This window comes from Cetorhinus maximus, chromosome 21 (assembly GCF_964194155.1).
Source record: "Cetorhinus maximus chromosome 21, sCetMax3.hap1.1, whole genome shotgun sequence".
NCBI classification, from domain to species: domain Eukaryota; kingdom Metazoa; phylum Chordata; class Chondrichthyes; order Lamniformes; family Cetorhinidae; genus Cetorhinus; species Cetorhinus maximus.
In genome coordinates, this window is record NC_135899.1 from 10,525,603 (window position 1) to 10,545,685 (window position 20,083).

The following is a 20,083-nucleotide window of genomic DNA, read 5'->3' on the forward strand; positions in this document are numbered from 1 at the left end:
GTTTTAGCACAAAATCCAAAAATTGTAACAACAACTTGATAAAACACTCTGATCAGAATGTCAGCACATTCAAGTTGCCAAATTTTGTTTTTTGACAGATCGCATGGTTTCTTCTTTCTAGACTCTTATCTTAAATTCTCACATAGTTCCCCCAAAGGGAAACGATATGAGGAAACTCCATTCTTCAGCTTCATTATTTGATGCACCTCCTTGTATAATAACTTCATATGAAAAAAACCATCTTAAAATAACCATCTTAACACTGTACCAGTGATTCTTAATTATAAATTGTGAAATAAACCTCAATTTATTCCAAGGCCACGACCTTCATTACAGGTCTTTTGTGACATTAAATATGAATTAACAAAAGGCCGTTCAGCTCAACATTCCCACCGATTGTATATAAATCGCATCCTGTACTCTCCCAACTTTTTTTTCTTAAGCTTAAGAGGTTTAAGCCCCACAATTATCATTACTACTTTCCCCTGGACCTTCTCTACCACTTCTTTCGAAGTAAGATGTTCAAATTCTATTGCAGTTGTAGGGTTACAATGATGCAAATTCATTTTTATCTCATTCATGGAGTAGGCAATAATTTTTTTTTAAAAGGAGCTGAAAATGAAAAGAGAAAAAAGTTTACATGTGTACACTCGGTAGGCCTATTTACTGTGAGGCTGGATGCATAATAGCCAAGGAGCTAAATAAGAGTACATCAACATTAATGTCACTCGTTGAGCTGCTAATCTGCATTTAAACCTGCAAAAGTTGCCAATCTCTCTTTTATACTAATACACCTCCGATTGTTTTGGTTTTGATTGGAAACTGGGTTGTGACTCGCTGACTTTTCCAAGATAGATTATTTTATCATAGACAGAAAAAGAAAGCTTGCATCCCATAAATCCTAAACAAAAAGGTTCCAGAAGTATCTTAACCCACTGAACTGCCTAGTAGCTGAATACAGATTTTTGTTTGCAAAAAGAAACAATTTACTGAAACTGTTCTCCGAACCAAAATTCAAAGCTAAAGATTCCTATTAAAATCTACATAGTTACATTGAACAAAATGTATCTTCGGATAAGGTGATGTAACAAAAGCATTGAAAATTGTGAACCGGGTGAAGTGGACTGGTAATGCAATGCCTTGGAGTTGTGATGCTATGTACGAATACTTAATATATTCATAAGAAATTCCTGTCTCTTCTATCTAGTATTTTAATGATGATATTAATTCCTTTTAAATAAGCAGTTTCCAATTCTATTAAAATAGTGGGCAAAGGAATTTTATACAAACAAGGTGAAGTATTTCTATGTGAATATCTTAAAGTGCAACTGTACGGCTGAACTATTCAGGTTGGAACAGTTTTTAACGATTCCCAGAACATCATGAGATGTGCTTTGACTAGAAAATATTTGAACTGTTTCATTTTGTAATAACATTTTGCTACTACAGAATAATAGTGTATTTCAAATTTGATTCCATTTCGGGGTAAACAGAATGCAAAACAGTAAATTATTCTGAGGAACCACATCCTTTCAACCTCCTTGAGTGTTAGATTTTATATACCAACAACTTGAGCACAAAAAGTAGGATTTCCGGTTTTCTACATCAGATACTCTTCCTTAATCTGTCTTTCTGGACTTCTTATGCTTGTGTTTTTTATGCTTTTTCTTCTTGTGTGATCGTTCAGTCTTTTCTGAATGCTTATGTGTTTTGGTATCAGTACGCTCCTGCTTACTGTCTGAGTCTGACTTCTCAGAAGAATAGGACTCGGAGGAAGATAGCTTGTCTTTACTCTTCTTCCGTTTCTTTTCTTTTTCCTGCAGAAGATCAAACCTTTACTTTCAGCAACATTGGTAAAATAGCTGTGATTTCCTTTCAAATGACAGGTTCAGAACTGCAGAACTCTAAAATGGGGCTTATACTTTGTTTTCCTTGAATTTCATCAGTCTTTCCAAACCTGAAAATATTACCTATTGTGAGATTGGTATGATCCAGCCCTTGAATATTTAATGGGACACAGAAACCATCACTCAATCACCTCATCAGATCCACTGTTGCATTTCTTCTTTACCTCAAACAAGAATGCAAGAGTTCTGCCTCAGGCATCAGAAGCACCAAATCAGTTCAATATTCAGGTGTGGCACTCAGCAATCACATTTTATATGTTACAGATACTGAACCATTTGCAAAATATTTGCATGCCAGGTTTGAATAATATTTCAAGATTTGAAAGTCATATAAAATAGGCATTAGCATAGTCTGCACAGCTGGAGAAACCTTATTAATTTGGGAAATATTAATTATAAATATCTATTAGTTGTAAATGTTAGATTGCCTAAATTATATGATGCAATAAGACTTGTATGTGCAATAAGTACTTATTGGAGACATATTGTTTCCGCATATCTGGATAACAAAGTCATTCTGAGGTTTTAATCCCACCAAGTGAATGCATTTCCTCATGGGAAAATATGCCTCCTGCTGCTTCAGAAGTCGGTGGAAACAATTATTTTTACCTGCAAGGAATCCTGCGAAAAGTGCAAGTTATAAGACCTCAAGACATAGTGCTGTCTTTTACTTACACTAAACAATAAACCTTAAAGCTGCATTATACTATACTGTAACACAAGGTATCTGCAAAATGGAACCCAACAAGCTTACAAATGTAATAATGATTATACGTGTACATGTGTGTGTGAGGAAGTGAGAGGGAAAGGAGATTTAATGCCTTCCATTTCTTATTCCCTCACTAGTTCTCTTGATCAAAGTATTAAAATGCAGGGGTATGGTTCCACAGAGGTTGGCAGTGCTCCAGTGTCATTCTCAAGAGGTAATTCATGTGTGATCACAGACAGTGACAGATAGGCTATTTGAGTACAGAGGTGTTATTGCCCAGTTCAATCCTTTCCTGAACTAATGTATACATACATCCACCTTCTAGCAGGGGGTAAAGGGGGTAAAAACAGTAATAAGTGGGGAGCCTGTCTGATTTTTCCCTGCCTTGGCCAAGCATAATTGACTTTCTTTGGCAAAATATTCAAGACAGCTATCAGGATTACAAATAAGAGACAACTATAAGAATCTATCAAACTGCATTCAACCACTATTGGAGTAAAAATGACTTTAGGAATGCAGGAGACTTTGTAATAACTCTTTCCAACGGTTTCCTTAAAATAAGCCTCACAAATATAGATTTGAGCATTACAGAACTTCTTATTTTTAAAGAGACTGTTGTTTGATTCCTTCTCAATTTCCCAGCCAGCTGCTTGATTGAGTTACTGCTGCAGAATATACACGACTCACCTTACCAGTCTGCGAAGAGATCAAATCAATGGATTTCCTCTAAAAGTACTCCTTATTAATTTACCTGAATAATCTCCCCAAGATCAAACTGTGGACATTTCCCTGTGCTGATGACAATGTCTTTGCTCCTGAAATATGCACTCCAATTAGTGCATTTTCCACCTTGCAACTCACACCACTAACGATATGAAACTTATAGCAGGGTACTGGCTGAAATAGCGTCTTCAAAAAATCCCAACACCACAAAAATTGCACCCTTCATCTTTAACTTGTAGAATGCTGGTGCATCTCTAAATGGTCAACTTCTTAAACATTATACTCATCTCAAATAACAGACCATGACCCTTGACCAGCTACTAACCTACAACTACTGAACAGAATGTGTGACAAAATTATGCTGCCAATTCACTTAACTTATAATAATCATTAACCTGCACACCAAGGGCTGGATTTTCACAGGATCGGGGAGACTCAGGACTTTTAAAAATGGGACGGGAACCCAATTCTGCGATTCCTGACGACCCCAATTTTCACTTGCGTGGAATAAAAGTACAGGCTGTCATGAGCCCGCACCCTGCAGTCCTGACCTAGCCGGCTCTATTGTAGGCGATAGGCGCCTGATTGACCCTTGCAATATTTCTGGAGTCGGGCCATCTTTTCAAGAACTAAATGGATAAAGGTAAAGAGGTTCAAGTGCTTGTAGTTTTTGCTCTTAATACTTTAAAGGGTCTGGATGATTGACACTTATATAGGGCAGTAGTAAAGGCAATTTCTTTAAAGAAAATATAAAGTTATGAATGAATGACTATTTTTGTAAAGCTTTTCCACACATGCTATTGTTACTATAGGGTTCACTGGTTCTGTACAGAGTGTATACTAGGTCAATGGGCTTGGAGATAATGAAGGTTGGCATGGAAATAATGAGGGGCCATGTGGGTGAGTGGAGCGACATGAGGTGGCATGAATTGGCATTGATGGGGCAAAGGCAGTGTGTGGGAAGTGAGGGGGTGTGAGGGATGAGGAGTAGAGGGCATTTTTTTGTTTTATTGATTTTATTGTAACTGAGAGGAAGTCCCATCCCGGCACCTGGCAGCCCCTGTGGATTCCTCCAAACTCCTTCCGGAAGTAGCAGGTCTGACTCCAGTTATCAGCCATGCCCCCTGCCCACCCACCACCCTCCCCAAACAAAAATAAATCCTGCCATTGCAGGCACTTTCTCCCAAGTCTGAAATTTCTTGACTCCCACTACGCGCCTCAAGGATGAAAACCAGCCCCAAAACCTTCCCTGATTCCATTGACTGGCAAGGATAGTGGAAAGTAGATGGCCACCAAGCTGCCTTCGACAGCACCAACCTCTACCACCAAGAAGGACAAGGGCAGCCAATGCAAAGTAATACCACCACCTGAAAATTCCTCTCCAAGCTACATACCATTCTGACTTGGAACTATACTATGTCACTGGGCCAAAATCCTGGAACTCCTTTGCCAACAGCATTTAGGTGTACTTCCATCAGATGGGCTGCAGCAGTTCAAGAAGGCAGCTCCTCATCACCACCTTCTCAAGCGCAATTAGGGATGGGCAACAAATGCTGGCTTTGCCAGTGACGTTCGCAACAAATGAAAGAAAAGGAAATCACCACATCATCTCCGACTCTCTGGACCATCATCCGGCCATGTCAGTGCTCGGTCTTCTCAACTGCTTTTGGACTGGACAGAGACAAATTTCACCTACTCTGCGCAATGACAAATACAAACCAGAGTAGAGCCCATGTCGTTGAATCAAACCCACAAACTAGACTACTGGTGGTTTGCAAGCTAGTGAAGGCAGTGCTCTCAGGTGGCTGTAATTATAGGCCAAGCCTGCATCCTGTAAATAAATACCTACCTTCTTTTTCTTCTTTGGAGGCTGACATTCAGATTGTCTGGAGCAGTTGGCTGGTTCCACCTCATCATCAGGAACTAGGCTGTATCTAACACCCCCAGGCTGCATAAAGCAGTCTTTTGCAAAATGTCCTGGGAAAGAAAACATAGTTAACTTACAGGTCTGAAGTTGTGATGCACTCACATTAAATGCAAACGGGGTTACTACAATGGAGTCATGTAACGTGATACATTTATGTGAGTGCAGTTGTCCGCTGAACACAAATAGAAGAAAGTAAACATGAACACTGAGCGTTTTGGGCTATTTGACCACAGAGATCATCACCAATGGGTCCATTCCTGGCCTTAGCCATGTATTTCTTAAGTGTGCTTGTGTGTTGGGGATGAGAAACGGGTCGGTCAGTCACAAACTACTATAACCTAGCCAATTTTCACCTTCTTAACCTGGGACCAGTGAGTCTTCCATTGCACGTGGCAAACCCAGCAAAGAACTGGTACCTCTATGGTCTGCCCAGTACATGGTGAATGCAGCCATCAAAGGAGGAATTTTTCCACCTTATTTCTTCAGACTAACTTTATCCTCCCTCTTCCCTTTCAAAGGCTTTGGTCTATTCTGGAGTTTAGTTCCATAATCACTGGTCTAACATCCACACAGCTGCAAAAAGAGTTGATGGATAGTAATTAAAACCAGGGAAGGACGATATGCGTATCACAACAAAAAAGAGTTCAACTGTGAAAGATTTGCACACGTGCTTGTATTGTTTTCCCCTCCATTTCCATGTTAATACCTCTTCGACAGGGTTGGCATAAACACACACCTCTAACAATATTGCTCTGTGTTCAGCTCGACATTTTCTATGTTAAAGGTGCTACATAGTGGAAATTGTTGTTGAGAGATGGAAGATAATCCTAGGAATGTCCAAAAGTATCTTGGCCTGACAGTCATTACAACAGTCCCTCTGCCCAAGAACTGCTCAGTTTCCTTTCAAGATTCCAACATCTGGATCAAGCGTTCATTGTATGGGAAACTGCCTGCAAAAAGTTTTTTAATTATCTCTGCTGCTGGTGCCACCACAGCTGATTTAAATCCTGCTCTAAAGCACACATTTCCAGCATCATGCTGACAACTCCATGTACTGGGCTATCTTTGGTCAATGCCTGCCCTCTGAAACGCATAAAAAGAGTAGGTTTTACAACATCCAATGATTGTAATCACCATCAGTTCATTCTCACAGTATCCTGTACCCACAAACAACAGAAGTTGCACGAGATGGTACATTTAATGAGGATTCACTATTAAGGCAGTAACATAACTTTTGCACAATTGTCACAAAGTATCATTGAAAACCTTTATGCTAATATCCTTTTCGTTCACTGGTACGTCTATACTCTCTATGTATACAGTAACATTTTAAAGCAGTTCTACGTCAGCACAATATCACTGCACAAATGCTTAATTTTGTTCCAAAATGCTAAATCCAGAGGACCAATTAAAGTTCCTGTACATTCTTATAATTCCATTTCTCAAGTTTCAAAAATATAGCAGATTGAGATGATTCAGGGCAGAAAAAGGTGCATTTGCAAAGCTTCCAGGCACCAAAAAAGATCTTGCCACTTTAAGAACCCTCCCAAGTGCCGGCCACACTCCAAATTAAACCTTGCAACACAAGTTTAGTTTTCCAGGTAAACATCTTCCCACCATCTCAAAGTTGACTGCTGATCATAATATTTGAATTGACCATGGTGGCTGAGTTCACTGGCAAACAACTGCAGCATCAATTTATGAACTAGGTCACTGGGAAAGTTATTAAAATGCTCCCCATCTTTACTGCTTTTCCTCAAATTCAAAGCCTTCAGTTATTTGTGCTTAAATGAGATGTGTTGTTGCTTGCTTAGATTATTTTAGGGTGCATTAATTTACCTACTTCCCTAATTTTGCAGACAAAGTAAACCCAGGCCTCTACCTGCATTACTCCTGAGCCAATGGTTAACTAGCCTGTTCAGGGAGAAATGGATTGTTTATACTGGGATCTTAATCCAACAGCATTCTTGAGGAGTTCCCTGCAAGATGAATTCACTGAGCACTGGTATGCAAATCCAGTCTACCTGGGTCACTCCGGACATCACAGACCAAGCTTTAAATTGTGTTGTGGGGTTCAGTTACACACCAGAGATTTAAAGTTGGTGCAAAGCTGAAACCATATTGCACCAGCACTAACCCTCTGGGTGTAATTTATGTACCAAGACTCAAACTGACTCCCAAGCAAATCTAAACAAGATCAACTCTGCCAGGGAGTCTCATTCATCTTCAATCTGGTGTCAGATTGGGTCTAGACTCCAGATTCAAACTGCAATTACAATATAATGCGGCTACATCAGTGCAGAGTAAAACTGCACTGTAAAAATACTCCAGCTGCAATGCAATTCCACCCATAGATAAGTAAAAATCTTAAAAGGAGAAAGAAACCCATTTATCACCCGGGAGCTTGACAGTTGCAATCAATTTACTGACCTGTAATTGACTTCAGCTATAATTAACAGCAGTTACAGTTTACTGCAATTAAGAAAGGGTGAACTTAAGTTCGTTTTATTTTACAAACTCCCAGCAGAAAATGAAAACAGTTATACACGCATTACATACCCTTACATCCACATTTTTTGCAAACTGTGTTTAGAACAGCTTCAAGTTTTATCTTTTGCCCTGTAAAGTCTTTGAACTTGCGCTTCCTCCTCTCGTCCTGGCTGCAAACAAAATCACAAAAAGATAGAATTAATCCGCTGTGAAAAATAGATTCTATTCTGTTTATGGGAATGGCATCCTCCACCTGCAAGAGCTTTTGTGTGTAGTTCAGCATTGTAAATGAGGAACTTTATTCATCTTTTTTTAGTAACCAAATTACTTGAGTTGACTACAAAATTTTTTTTAAAAACATAGTGTGGGAGAAGGATTGCAGTATCTGCCGAATGGACTGAAACCCTGAGCTTTGGGAAGTAGAGCAACAAATCATTATGTTAGTGCGCAAATCTTTCACAGTTATCATACTGTATTTTATTTAAAAAAAGTCAAAGCCATTAACAAAAACACATACTCAAGAGCAACGTTATTGGGATCGAGATCCTTCCCAGATCCTTGATTGACAGCCTTCATTGAAAGAGAAAGCTTGACTTTGCCATCCTTTACCTTAAAACAAAAGCTTGGTTTTAATTATAGTCAGGAATCTTACATATACAAGGTTCATTAAAAAAAAACCCCTGCTGTAGCACTCACAAACGTGTAAAGAGCAGAGCAGGGGCTTCACAATTTACAGAAGCATAGAATTAAGGGTGATTGTCCATCTTTTATCATTAACCAAATTGCTTGTTTTGACTATCCTTCCCCACCCTTCCATGTTTACAATCCTGCTTAAAACATGTTATGTCTCCAACGTCATCCAGTTCAGGTGAAAGGTCACTGACTGGAAAAGTGAACTTTGTTTCTCTCTCCAAAGATACTGCCTGACCTGCTGAGTATTTCCAGAATTTTGCTTTTATGTCAGATTTCCAGGGGAGGGAGAACAAAAAGGAAGTTCTGTGTTAGGCCATAAGGCACAGAGAGATTAAATGGCAAAAGAGACGATGGCACAAGGCGAAATGAGATGTTAATGGGACAGGGGAAAGAAACACAGCATGGGTTTAGAGGAGGCATGAATGGGCAAAACAAAACCATCACCAGCCTCTGCCATCCAAATAAAAAAAGGTGGGGCAGCACGTTAATGTTGCAAATGCCGAATTGAGTGCATGCTCTAGTTGTGACTAAGAGGTGATACTAACTGGGGAAAGGTTAGGGCACATAAATAAGAACCAGTTTTGTCTTTTGTTACAGTGCCCCTTTGAGGGGCTGTCAATTTGTCAATTAGTTTATTTTTTATTTTATACTCAAAAGAGTATAAGAATCAATTTCTACCTGTTGTGGGGGCTGCTGTGTAGAAGGGAAGAGTGGTCTGTACTTACGTTATATTGGGTTTTTTGAATAACCCTATGTTGAAGACCGACTAGCTCCAGCTTCTTGCTTTGCGATATGGATGTTCAGCAACTCAACACTGCAGAGGTCCTGATCTGAATTTGCTTTTGTCATTTAATTTCTCCTGCATTCCTGATTCCACATCCCGGTCCTTAAATTTTGTCGCTCCCTCCCCACAACCTGCTCCTGTACTTGCTCAAATCCTGCTAGATTTCTAATTTTTCCCAATTCTGATGAAAGGTCACCGACCTAAAACATTAACTCTTTCTCTCCCTCCACAGATGTTGCCTGACCTGAGGATTTCCAGCATTTTCAGTTTCTATTTTAATAGAACTGCTCATATTGAGAGGGTTTTACTTAAACTGTGAGAAACAAAATTGCTCATCCATTTATAACAAAAGTTTACCAAATTCTGTTGCACAGTGCACATCCAGCAAATCTTCCCCACAGATCAGCAGAGGAAAGAAACTGGGTGAAAAAAATCTCAGAATCACATGCAGCTATGAAAAAATCCAGGGACAGCTTCCATACCTCTTTCCCAATTATTTTAACCCAGACCCTTTCTCCGACATCAACAATCTCAGACGGATTATCCACCCGACTTGCTGACATGTGCGACTTGTGAACAAGACCTGCAAAAAAAAAGCAAGCATTCAGTGAATGGATCCTAACCATAGTGCCCACACCACCCATGGCTATTTAGCCCAGTGACTCGCCTTGTTATGGCACATCCCTCTGCTCTGTTTCTATTTCTTATTTGTACTGCTGAGTTTGTTGACTTGAATTTGGAAGATCAAGCTTGGAAAAGTCACAATTGATGGAAAATATTGATCAGGCATTTTATAAAACAGGGAATATCAAATTTTGTAGGATTCGCGACAGTAATGGCGTACGTTTAGCATTATTCTGCAAGTGGAAATGATTTGTGGAGCTTAACAATAGTGGCATCTACATTTAAATATAAAACAGATTGATATACATAATGTGTATAAAGCTGCTGCGATACTGTACCTTGCCGTTTGCAATCAGGAATTTTGATAAATGCTCCATATTCGGTTACAGATGCAACCTGAAAAATGAATTTGAGCAGAATTTTTTTTTGGCCAATAAAAACTGGAAGATGTTTGTGTACACTTAAAGAAAGAATCTGTGTACATGTTGAAAGACATACCTCGCCCTGGAGGACAGTGTACATTTCAGGCAAGTCCTCCATCTTTACACAACCTGCAGTACGTGAAGGAAGGAGAAACACCCTTGGAAGATTCTTGAAATGATGACCATATTCCTGGTAAAGATTACTTCATTGTGTCTTCTTCTCACCTTCTATCAGGAAGTTCTAAATGAAGAAAAACATACACGATTTAGAAAAACACTTGTTGATGTGGTACAACGCTGGCAAGGTTGCATTTTTTGCTCGTCGTTGAATGACCTGAAAAGGTGGTGATGGTTCTTTGTGAACTGCTGCAGATAATAAAATCTCATACAACGGCAATCAATATTCCCTAAAGTAACCAGAAATATCTAACTAGGTGGTTTTTGTTTCCAATACCGTGCATGCGCAGTTCTAGTGTTTAAATCTGTTACATCATTGCAAGCAACAGAGTAGGCGGCGGCCAGGAGCAGAGATGCTTATCTAGCAGTTACTGGAGTTGCAGGGCAACATTTTACACCTTCTGCTTCGTGCGAAGTATAAACAAAAGCTTCCAAAAAAAAAATCAAGGAAGCAAAATTGAAACTTGACCCATGAGTAAAAAAACGATTTTCAATATATCTGTGCAGAAAATTGGATGCCCCTGTTTGACTGAATAACAACAGTCTAATAACCAGCATGGTAAACATTCAACAAGTTACGTGGGGTAATCTGTACCGAGGATTTCAGATGTTAAACTAGGACAGCAAAGTTCATGAGTCTTTGATTATTAAGGTCTTAAAAGAACAATGAAATTGTAACATTCAGGAAAAAAGAACAATTCTCAGTTTGCAGCTTCTAATTATACTTCAAAAAATATTCAGCCTATTTCTACCAAGGGAACTAATGTCTCAGGAACAAATCACGTTTATTAAAAAAACATTGCCACCAGAACAAACAAACTTTCTAGCAGGCTGGGCACAGTGGAGTGATGACATTGGTTTTCTCCATGCACGCACAGGGTATCGGTGGCCATCTTGCATTGGCAGGAGGCACAGTGGTCCTGCTATGGTCAGGAAGCTTCTATGGGGAAAATAATTGTTACATTGTCAGATTGTTTATTTTTCTTGGGCAGCCTTTTTCAACACCTCTCAGTGTAGCTTTTTTTTCACTCTCATTCATGGATGGTTCTCATGAATTAGCCAGTCAGTCTCAGTGATCGAAACAAAAGCTGTGGCATTCAGAACTTCACAGTATCATTAATCAGGAATAAGTAGTCCAAAGAAATCAACTGAGGCTGTCAGCGTTGGCAGAGGCCATCGGAGTCCCTACTGCAGCAGCCAAATCAATTTACTGTTTGCAACGTGAGTAAAATGACCTCACAATCTGGATCGACGTTTACCTATATTAACTGGCATGCAACACAATATTCCGCAGACATTTTGTTCTTAATTATGAGTTTCATATTAGCCAACCCATCCCAGTGATAAATTTGCATATATCTCAGGCTGCAGTTATATCACTACCGTTGCTCTGCTAAGCAACAGCTTTGGTAAACATTCGTGTAGGTTCTGTGGTCAGCAGCCAAACAAAGGCACTCACCTCTGATTTCGAAGAAAATTGCCCTCAAAGTTCTGGAGATCTCAGAGGCGTAACTTCCCCCTTTCCTGATAGCTGTGTAAATCCGCTGCCAAATCAAGGGGATGGCTTGCCGTGCAGTAGCATTGATGGCAGCAAGCCAATAAAGCAACCAATCACAGTGAAATTTTGCAGTTCCACCACAGCTTGTGTAAGGTCACGTGAGAGTGAGATGGCCTGTTGAAAGGCTCTCCCTTCACTTGGCTTTCAATTGAGGTGTGACAGCTGAGTTATCCTTGCACATTTGTAGCCCAGAGCTTGCAGTCTGTGCTCGCTGTCACTACTCAACTAAATCTGACAGCAACATTTGGAGTCCACGTGTGCACAAAATAACGCAGAAATCTAGGAGTCACTGCCAGTAAATCTTCACTTCCCCGTCGGTTGCGCTGCTGAATCACCCCATATTACAATTAATGGAAAATCTTCTGAATTGATGAGAACTTCCACTCAGAATCTTTTACGTTTCAATAAGATTACCTCTCATTCTTATAAACTCTAGGTGCTTGGCAGCAATCATAAAGTTAGTACTTCGTTAAAAACCCAGTTACACCTCATTCAACAAAGTATGAATTTTTTTAGGATTTTTATAGTGAAGCAAACATTGTACGAGTAGAAGTTCTCATCAATCCATAAGGTTTCCCATTGATTGCAGTCTGGGGTGATTCAGCATCACGCCCGATGGGGAAGTGAAGAATTACTGACAGTGACTCCTAGATTTCTGCGTAATTTTGTGCGCATGTGGTTTCCAGAAGTTGCTGTCACATTCAGTGAAGAAAGAGCAGTGAACACAAAGCTTCACCATCATTAACAACGCAAAATCTGGACCATAAATGTGCAAGGACAGCTCAGCTGCACCTCAACCCTCTGCTTGTCAAGAATCTATCTACCTCTGCCTTAAAAATTTTCAAAGAGTTTGCTTCCATCGCCTTTTAAGAAAGGGAGTTCCAAAGACTCACCACCCTCAAGAGAAAAAATTTCTTCTCATCTCTGTCTTAAATGGGCGACCCCTTATTTTTAAACAGTGACCCTTATTTCTGATTCTCCTACAAAAGGAAACATCCTCTCCACATCTACCCTGTCAATACCCCTCAGGATCTTATAGGTTTCAATCAAATTGCCTCTTACTATTCTCAGCTCCAGTGGCTATAAGTCTAGCTTGACTAACCGTTCCTCATAAGACAACCTACCCATTCCCACCCAACCTTACAAAAGCTGTAGTGCAACTACAACCTGATGGGAATTTGTATTTTCAAAGCATTTATGACATAGGTGCTGCTGATGCATAGCCTGCAGCAGGGTAAACAATCATCCCAGGTTTTCCGGGACTGTCCAGGGATTTGCCCTTCTGTCCTATGTCCTTGGTGTGGACTTTGCGAGACAGTAGTCATCCCGGATTTTCTGATCTATTGTCGCTGCCCAGTCATGGTTGGTGACTGCACATGTGCACTGCACTGCGCTTGCGCAATCCAGAACCAGTATCATGCGCATGGGCAGGCATGACCACAAGTATTGGCTGGCACCACACTCCTCCCGGCTTTGACAGGTGCGTGGATGGGGCTGGGATAGTCAGGGGAGGGGGAGGGGGTGGGGGTGGGGGTGGGGATGTCCAACCCTGTTGTGAGGCTAAGTGAACTGGGCTTATATTCCTTGGAGTTCAGAAGAATGAGAGGCGATCTCATCGAAACCTACAAAATTCTGAAGGAGCTTGACAGGGTGAACACTGAGATATTGTTTCCACTGATTGGGGAATCTAAACCGCGGGGGCACAGTCTCGGGATAAGGGTCCGATTATTTAGAACTGAGATGAGGAAAATTTACTTCACTCAAAGGGTTGTGAATCTTTGGAATTCTCTACCCCCTAGGCCCAAATATAAAACAGTTAAATAAAAACCGAAAATGCTGGAAATAATCAGATTGTAGCAGCATCTGCTGAGAGAGACAGAGAAATATAGTTAATGCATCAGGTCTGTGACCTTTCATTAGAACTGGGAACAGTTTTGACCAAGGGGTGGATGGGACAAGGGCAAAAGGAAGGTCTGTGGTAGGGTGGAAAACAGGAGAGATTGAATGACAGAAGGGTTAGTCTTTCAAGGCCAAAGGGAGTGGTGAGGGGCCAAGAAGTAAAAACAAAGAAACTAAAGATGTTCCCATCAAGTGGGTTGTGGATGTTCCACCAATGAATATATTTAAGGCTGGGATAGACATTGGTCTCTCAGGAAATTAAGTGGCTTGAGGAGTGGAAAAATGGAGTTGAAGCCCAAGATCTGTCATGATTGCATTGAATGGCGGAGCAGGCACGATAGGCTGTATGGTCTACTATATAGATTTTTCTTTTCCCACCTATTTCCATTATTAATAAATGTATTCCACCCATGGTTTATTTCACCCCACCCCCACTAAGGGGGGTTGCTAACGAGACCAGTGGAGCAGTCTATTTGTCGTCCACACTCCTACCCACACCCCTGCCCCGTCCCCTGCTCACATGCCTGTCCCCACCCCTGCCTTCTTCTGCTCACACCCTTGCCTTCCCGCTCGGGTCTGCCCAGAACACTCCTCTCAGGTCAGGAACACAAGAAATAGGAAACAAAAACAGAAATACCTGGAATAACTCAGCAGGTCTGGCAGCATCGGCGGAGAAGAACAAAGTTGATGTTTCGAGTCCTCATGACCCTTCAACAGAACTAAGTAGAAATAGGAAAGGGGTGAAATATAGGCTGCTTTGGGGTGGGGGGGGGGGGGGGGGGGGGGGTGGTGGAGAAGGCAGGGGGTTGTTGGGACAAGCAAGCAGTGATAGGAGCAGATAACCAAAAGATGTCACAGACAAAGGAACAAAGAGGTGTTGAAGGTGGTGATATTATCTAAAAGAATGTGCTAATTAAGATTGGAGAGCAGGACGAGCAAGGTAGCTCTAGTGGGGGTGGGGTGAAATAAACCATGGGTGGAATACATTTAATAATAATGGAAATAGGTGGGAAAAGAAAAAGAGAGGAGTGTTCTGGGCAGACCCGAGGGGGAAGGCAAGGGTGTGAGCAGAAGAAGGCAGGGGTGGGGACAGGCATGTGAGCAGGGGAAGGGGCAGGGGTGTGAGCAAGAGAAGGTAGGAGTGTGGACGACAAATAGACTGTTCCACTGGTCTCGTTAGCAACTTTTTTTTTTTCGCAAAAATATACTTTATTCATAAAATATCCTCAATCACATTCCAAACCATTTCAAAAACACCATTACAAGGGTACAATCCAGGTTAAACTTTTACAAAATGTATCACCAGGTGCATCAGTACAAACAATATTACAATCATTTACAGCCTTTCATTTTGAGCTGTACAGCCCGAGGGGCTCTAAACAGTTCCCAGTCTCTCGGTGCGCTGTGGCAGAAAGGTCTTAGAAAGCGACCCTTCCCCATTGCGCCTTTGCGGCAGCTGCCCCAAGCTTTAGTGCGTCCCTCAGCACGTAGTCCTGGACTTTGGATTGTGCCAGTCCGCAACAATCGGTCGGGGACAAATCTTTGTGCTGGAAGACCAACAAGTTTCGGGCAGACCAAAGCGCCTCTTTCACCGAGTTGATGATCCTCCAGCTGCAGTTGATGTTTGTCTCGGTGTGTGTCCCTGGGAACAGCCCGTAGAGCACAGAGTCCTGTGTCACAGGACTGCTCGGGATGAACCTCGACAGCAACCACTGCATCTCTCTCCAGACTTTCTTTGCAAAGGCACAATCCACAAGGAGGTGAACAACGGTCTCTTCCCCACCACAGCCACCTCAAGGGCAACGTGCAGAGGGGGTGAGACTCCTGGCGTGTAGGAAGGATCTGACGGGGAGGGCCTTTCTCACCACCAGCCAAGCCACGTCTTGGTGCTTGTTGGAAAGTTCTGGCGATGAGGCATTCTGCCAAATGACTTTGACAGTCTGCTCGGGGAACCATCCCACAGGGTCCACCCTCTCCTTTTCCCTCAGGGCCTCTAGGACGTTATGTGCTGACCACTGCCTGATGGACTTGTGGTCAAAGGTGTTTTTCTGCATAAATTTTTCCACCAGGGACAGGTGGTACGGCACGGTCCAACTACTTGGAGCGTTCCGCGGCAGCGTGGCCAGACCCATCCTTCGCAACACCGGGGACAGGTAGAACCTCAGCACGTAGTGACACTTGGTGTTTGCGTACTGAGGGTCTACGCACCGCTTGATGCAGCCGCACACAAAGGTGGCCATCAGTATGAGGGCGATGTTGGGCACGTTTTTTCCCCCTTTATCTAGAGGCTTGTACATCGCGTCCCTGCGGACACGATCCATTTTCGACCTCCAGATAAAGCGGAAGATGGCTCGAGTGATCGCCGTCGCGCAGGAGTCTGGAATGGGCCAGACCTGCGCCACGTACAGCAACAGCGAGAGAGCCTCACACCTGATGACCAGGTTCTTACCCGCAATGGAGAGGGAGCGTCGCTCCCACATGCCCAGTTTCCTTTTCACCATAGCCACTCGATCCTTCCAGTTTCTAACGCATGCCCTGGTCCCTCCGAACCATATCCCCAGCACCTTCAGGCCGTCAGCCTAACAGTGAAGGGGACAAAGGATCGGTCAGCCCAGTTCCCAAAGAACATGGCCTCGCTCTTCCCACGATTTACCTTGGCTCCCGAGGCCAGTTCGAACTGGTCGCAGATGTGGATCAGTCTGTGCACCGACAGCGGATCCGAGCAGAAGACGGCGACGTCGTCCATGTACAGGGAGGCTTTTACCTGAGTGCCTCCACTGCCTGGGATCATCACTCCTCTTATGCCCGGATCCTTCCTGATGGACTCGGCAAAGGGTTCTATGCAACACACGAAAAGAACAGGCGAGAGAGGACAGCCCTGCCTGACTCCAGATTTAATCGGAAAGCTATCTGTTTCCCACCCATTGATTGAGACTGCGCTACTGATGTTAGTGTAGAGCAGTTGGATCCAATTTCGAATTCCCTCCCCAAACCCCATTTTGGAGAGCACATCCACCATGTAGGTGTGCGATATTCTGTCAAAGGCCTTCTCCTGATCCAAGCTGATGAGGCAGGTATCCACACCCCTGTCCTGTACATAGGCAATCGTATCCCTGAGCAGCGCCAGGCTGTCAGAGATCTTCCTGCCTGGCACAGTGCAGGTCTGGTCAGGGTGAATCACCAATTCCAGAGCGGATTTGACCCGATTGGCGATGACCTTGGACAGAATCTTATAGTCCATATTCAACAGTGAAATGGGTCGCCAATTTCTAATTTCCTCCCTTTCCCCCTTGTGCTTGTAGATGAGGGTGATGATGCCTTTCCTCATGGATTCTGACATACTACCGGCCAGGAGCATACTCTCGTACACTCCTAGCAGGTCTGGGCCGATCAAGTCCCACAGAGCCGAATACAACTCCGCCGGCAAGCCGTCGCTTCCGGGAGTTTTACTCTTCTCAAAGGACTCAAGGGCCTTAGTCAGTTCATCAGGAGTTAGCGGTTTGTCCAGGCTCTCCCGCGTACTGTCGTCTAAGACCTCCGTGATAGAGGACAGGAAGGACTGGGAGGCCGTGCTGTCCGTGGGCTTCACGTCACACAATCCGGCATAAAAGGATTTGCTGATCCTCAAAATGTCGGACCGTGATGACTTTACTGAGCCGTCTTCTTCCTTCAGGCTGCTGATCACAGAGCTCTCTCTGTGTACCTTTTGGAAGAAGAAACGTGAGCACGTCTCATCCTGCTCCACGGAGCGGACTCTGGAACGGAAGATGATCTTGGAGGCCTCCGAGGCAAAGTGCGAGGCTTGCTGGCTCTTCACCTCTTGGAGCTCCTCCTTGACATCGACCCCCATCGACTGCAGCCGGAGCAGATTCTGCATCTTTTTCTGGAGTCGGGACATTTCCCTCTGTTCCTTTCTAGCTTTCTGGGTGCCTTTGAGGATGAAAAACCTCTTGATGTTTCCCTTGATCGCTTCCCACCAGTGTGTCAGGGACTCAAAGAGGGGTTTCACGGTTCTCCAACCTTTGTAATCTCTCTTGAGCTCCTCAATGTTCTCTGGGGTCAGCAGTTGCACATTTAGCTTCCATGCCCCCCTGCCCACCCTCAGGTCCTTCTCCAAGTGGCAGTCCGCCAGTAGGAGGCAGTGGTCAGAGAAGAACACCGGCTTGACATCGGTGGATCTGACTGTGAATGCACGGGACACAAACAGGAAGTCTATCCTGGAACGAATGGACCCGTCTGGCCGCGACCAGGTGTATCTACGCTGCGCTCCGTCTGCAGGGTTGCTGAAGACGTCGTGCAGCTTGGCATCCTTTACTGTTTCCATCAGGGATCTGGACGTAGCGTCCAATCTGCTGTCGGCCCTGCTGGATCGTCCAGCCGCATCGATGATGCAGTTGAAGTCACCGCCCAGAATGACCGGCCTGGAGGTCGCCAGCAGCAGTGGGAGCTGCTGAAAAATCTCCAGCCGCTCAGCCCCTCGTGCCGGGCCATACACGTTAATTAACCGGAGTGGAGCGTTCTTGTACATTACGTCTGCTACGAGGAGTCGCCCGTCCACCACCTCCTTAACCTCGGAGACGGTGAAGTTGCCTCCCCGCAGCAGAATACCCAGGCCGGAGGAACGAGAGTCGTTTCCGCCCGACCAGATCGCTGGCCCGTGGGACCACCATCGTGACCATTGCCTGTAGGAGCTGAGGTGCGGTATCGCACACTCCTGCAGAAACAACAGGTCAGCTTTGACCTTGGCTAGGTAGTCCAAGGTCGCAACACATCGCGTAGTAGATTTAATGCTACGCACATTTATGGATACAATCTTTAAACCCATTTTAAAGCATTTATTCTCCTACCAAACCCATGTCTCTGAGAGTCCCAGACCTTTAGTCTGCTCCTTCATACCCGTAGTGGGCTCAAATTCCTTCACTTTGGATGGGCTGAGGTAGATCTCCTTGGCAGTGTTCTGCTCAGGTGGCAGCTGGAGGTTCACGTAGAGAGCGGGTTTTGAGATGACCTTTGCTGGAGAAGCTTCTCCAAAACTCACCCCCTCTGGGGTGTTGCTGTTCCCGGCTTCCTGGAGCTGGGGTGCGATGATTACCTCACTGCTCCCAGATTCCAGGGGCTGTGGTGCACTGGCCTCCTCAGGTTGCAGGCAAAGTTGGGGTGCGCTGGTCTCCTTGTTGTCTCCAATGTTCTGGAGCTCGGGTGTCTCGTCCTCCAACGCCCTAGAGCTTTGCCGCCTCTTCTGTCGGTGCCGCCCTGGCACTTCTTCATCCGAAGAGCTGCTGCCCTTGTCATCCATGTCGGATGGGAGACGCCTCTTGCCGCTTTTCTGGGAAATGGCTTTGCTTCTTCTTCGCTCCTTCTTCCTTTTGGTGTTCTTCACCGTCCGCCACTCCCCCTGCTGCTTTTCCACTGCTGCCTCCTCCTCCATTGATTCGCTGTCCTGAGGACTGGGAGGTTCAGGGGGTAGTGCTGTTGATTGGCTCTCTGTTGCCTCAATCTCTTCCTCCACCTTGTCTCTCTCTGTGTCCTCCTTTGTCCCGTTGAGCTCCCTGGGGGCCTTGGTGGTTGGAGTGACACGAAACATTTCTTCTGCTTCCCCCTCGTTGGCTTTGGCTGCCTGTGCGTAAGTACGGCAGCGTTTGGGGCAGCTCCTGGTCTCGTTAGCAACCCCTTACTCATCAAGTCTCACCACCCCCAGCCCCAGGCTTATTAGCACCAGCCCCTCCCGTGCCCTTTACTTTCCCCTCCCACAGTTGGTCACACTGGCCTGCGGTATAAATTAAGTCCTGTGGTTGCACATATCACTTTACAGCACCAGTTGCTACAAGATAAGGGCAGGCCAACTCATACAATAAACTATCAAACAGTTGATCAAAAAATCCAATTCATTGACAGTACAGAGAGGAAAATGAGGGAATAAATTCCACAAACCAGGTTCTGGCCATCCGCAGACCCCCCGCAATCAGGAGCCAATAAAAAGCAGCCTTACTCAATGAGGACCCATCCAACGGTTAATTGAAACCCGGTTTGTCCAATAACGTTGGCGACCTCCATCAGAACCGCCCACTGAGGGGTGATTGATAGACATAAGAGCCAATCGGAGTGCAGAGAAGACGGTTAGGGCCGGGCCTGATTGAGCAATGAGGAACCGCCTTGTTGAGAGGTGGAGG

The 20,083-nt window shown here is 44.0% G+C and overlaps 1 protein-coding gene across 3 annotated transcripts; it reads right to left on the minus strand.

Moving 5' to 3' along the window:
* Positions 1–256: 256 nt before the first annotated feature.
* On the minus strand, positions 257–19,904 carry zcchc17 (zinc finger, CCHC domain containing 17). Of its 3 annotated transcripts, none has more exons than XM_078566606.1 (8): positions 19,845–19,904; positions 10,356–10,520; positions 10,196–10,253; positions 9,716–9,816; positions 8,274–8,365; positions 7,826–7,926; positions 5,189–5,316; positions 257–1,817 (listed from the first exon to the last, which is right to left on the minus strand). In XM_078566606.1, exons 2-8 carry the CDS (start codon positions 10,395–10,397, stop codon positions 1,620–1,622), a joined length of 720 nt encoding a protein of 239 aa, XP_078422732.1. In that variant the 5' UTR covers positions 10,398–10,520; positions 19,845–19,904; the 3' UTR covers positions 257–1,619. The 3 variants fall into 3 exon arrangements, with proteins under 3 accessions (XP_078422732.1, XP_078422735.1, XP_078422734.1); XM_078566609.1 differs by having other exon boundaries at positions 18,761–19,877; XM_078566608.1 differs by lacking the exon at positions 19,845–19,904 and adding an exon at positions 11,916–12,042.
* Between the last annotated feature and the right edge of the window lie 179 nt (positions 19,905–20,083).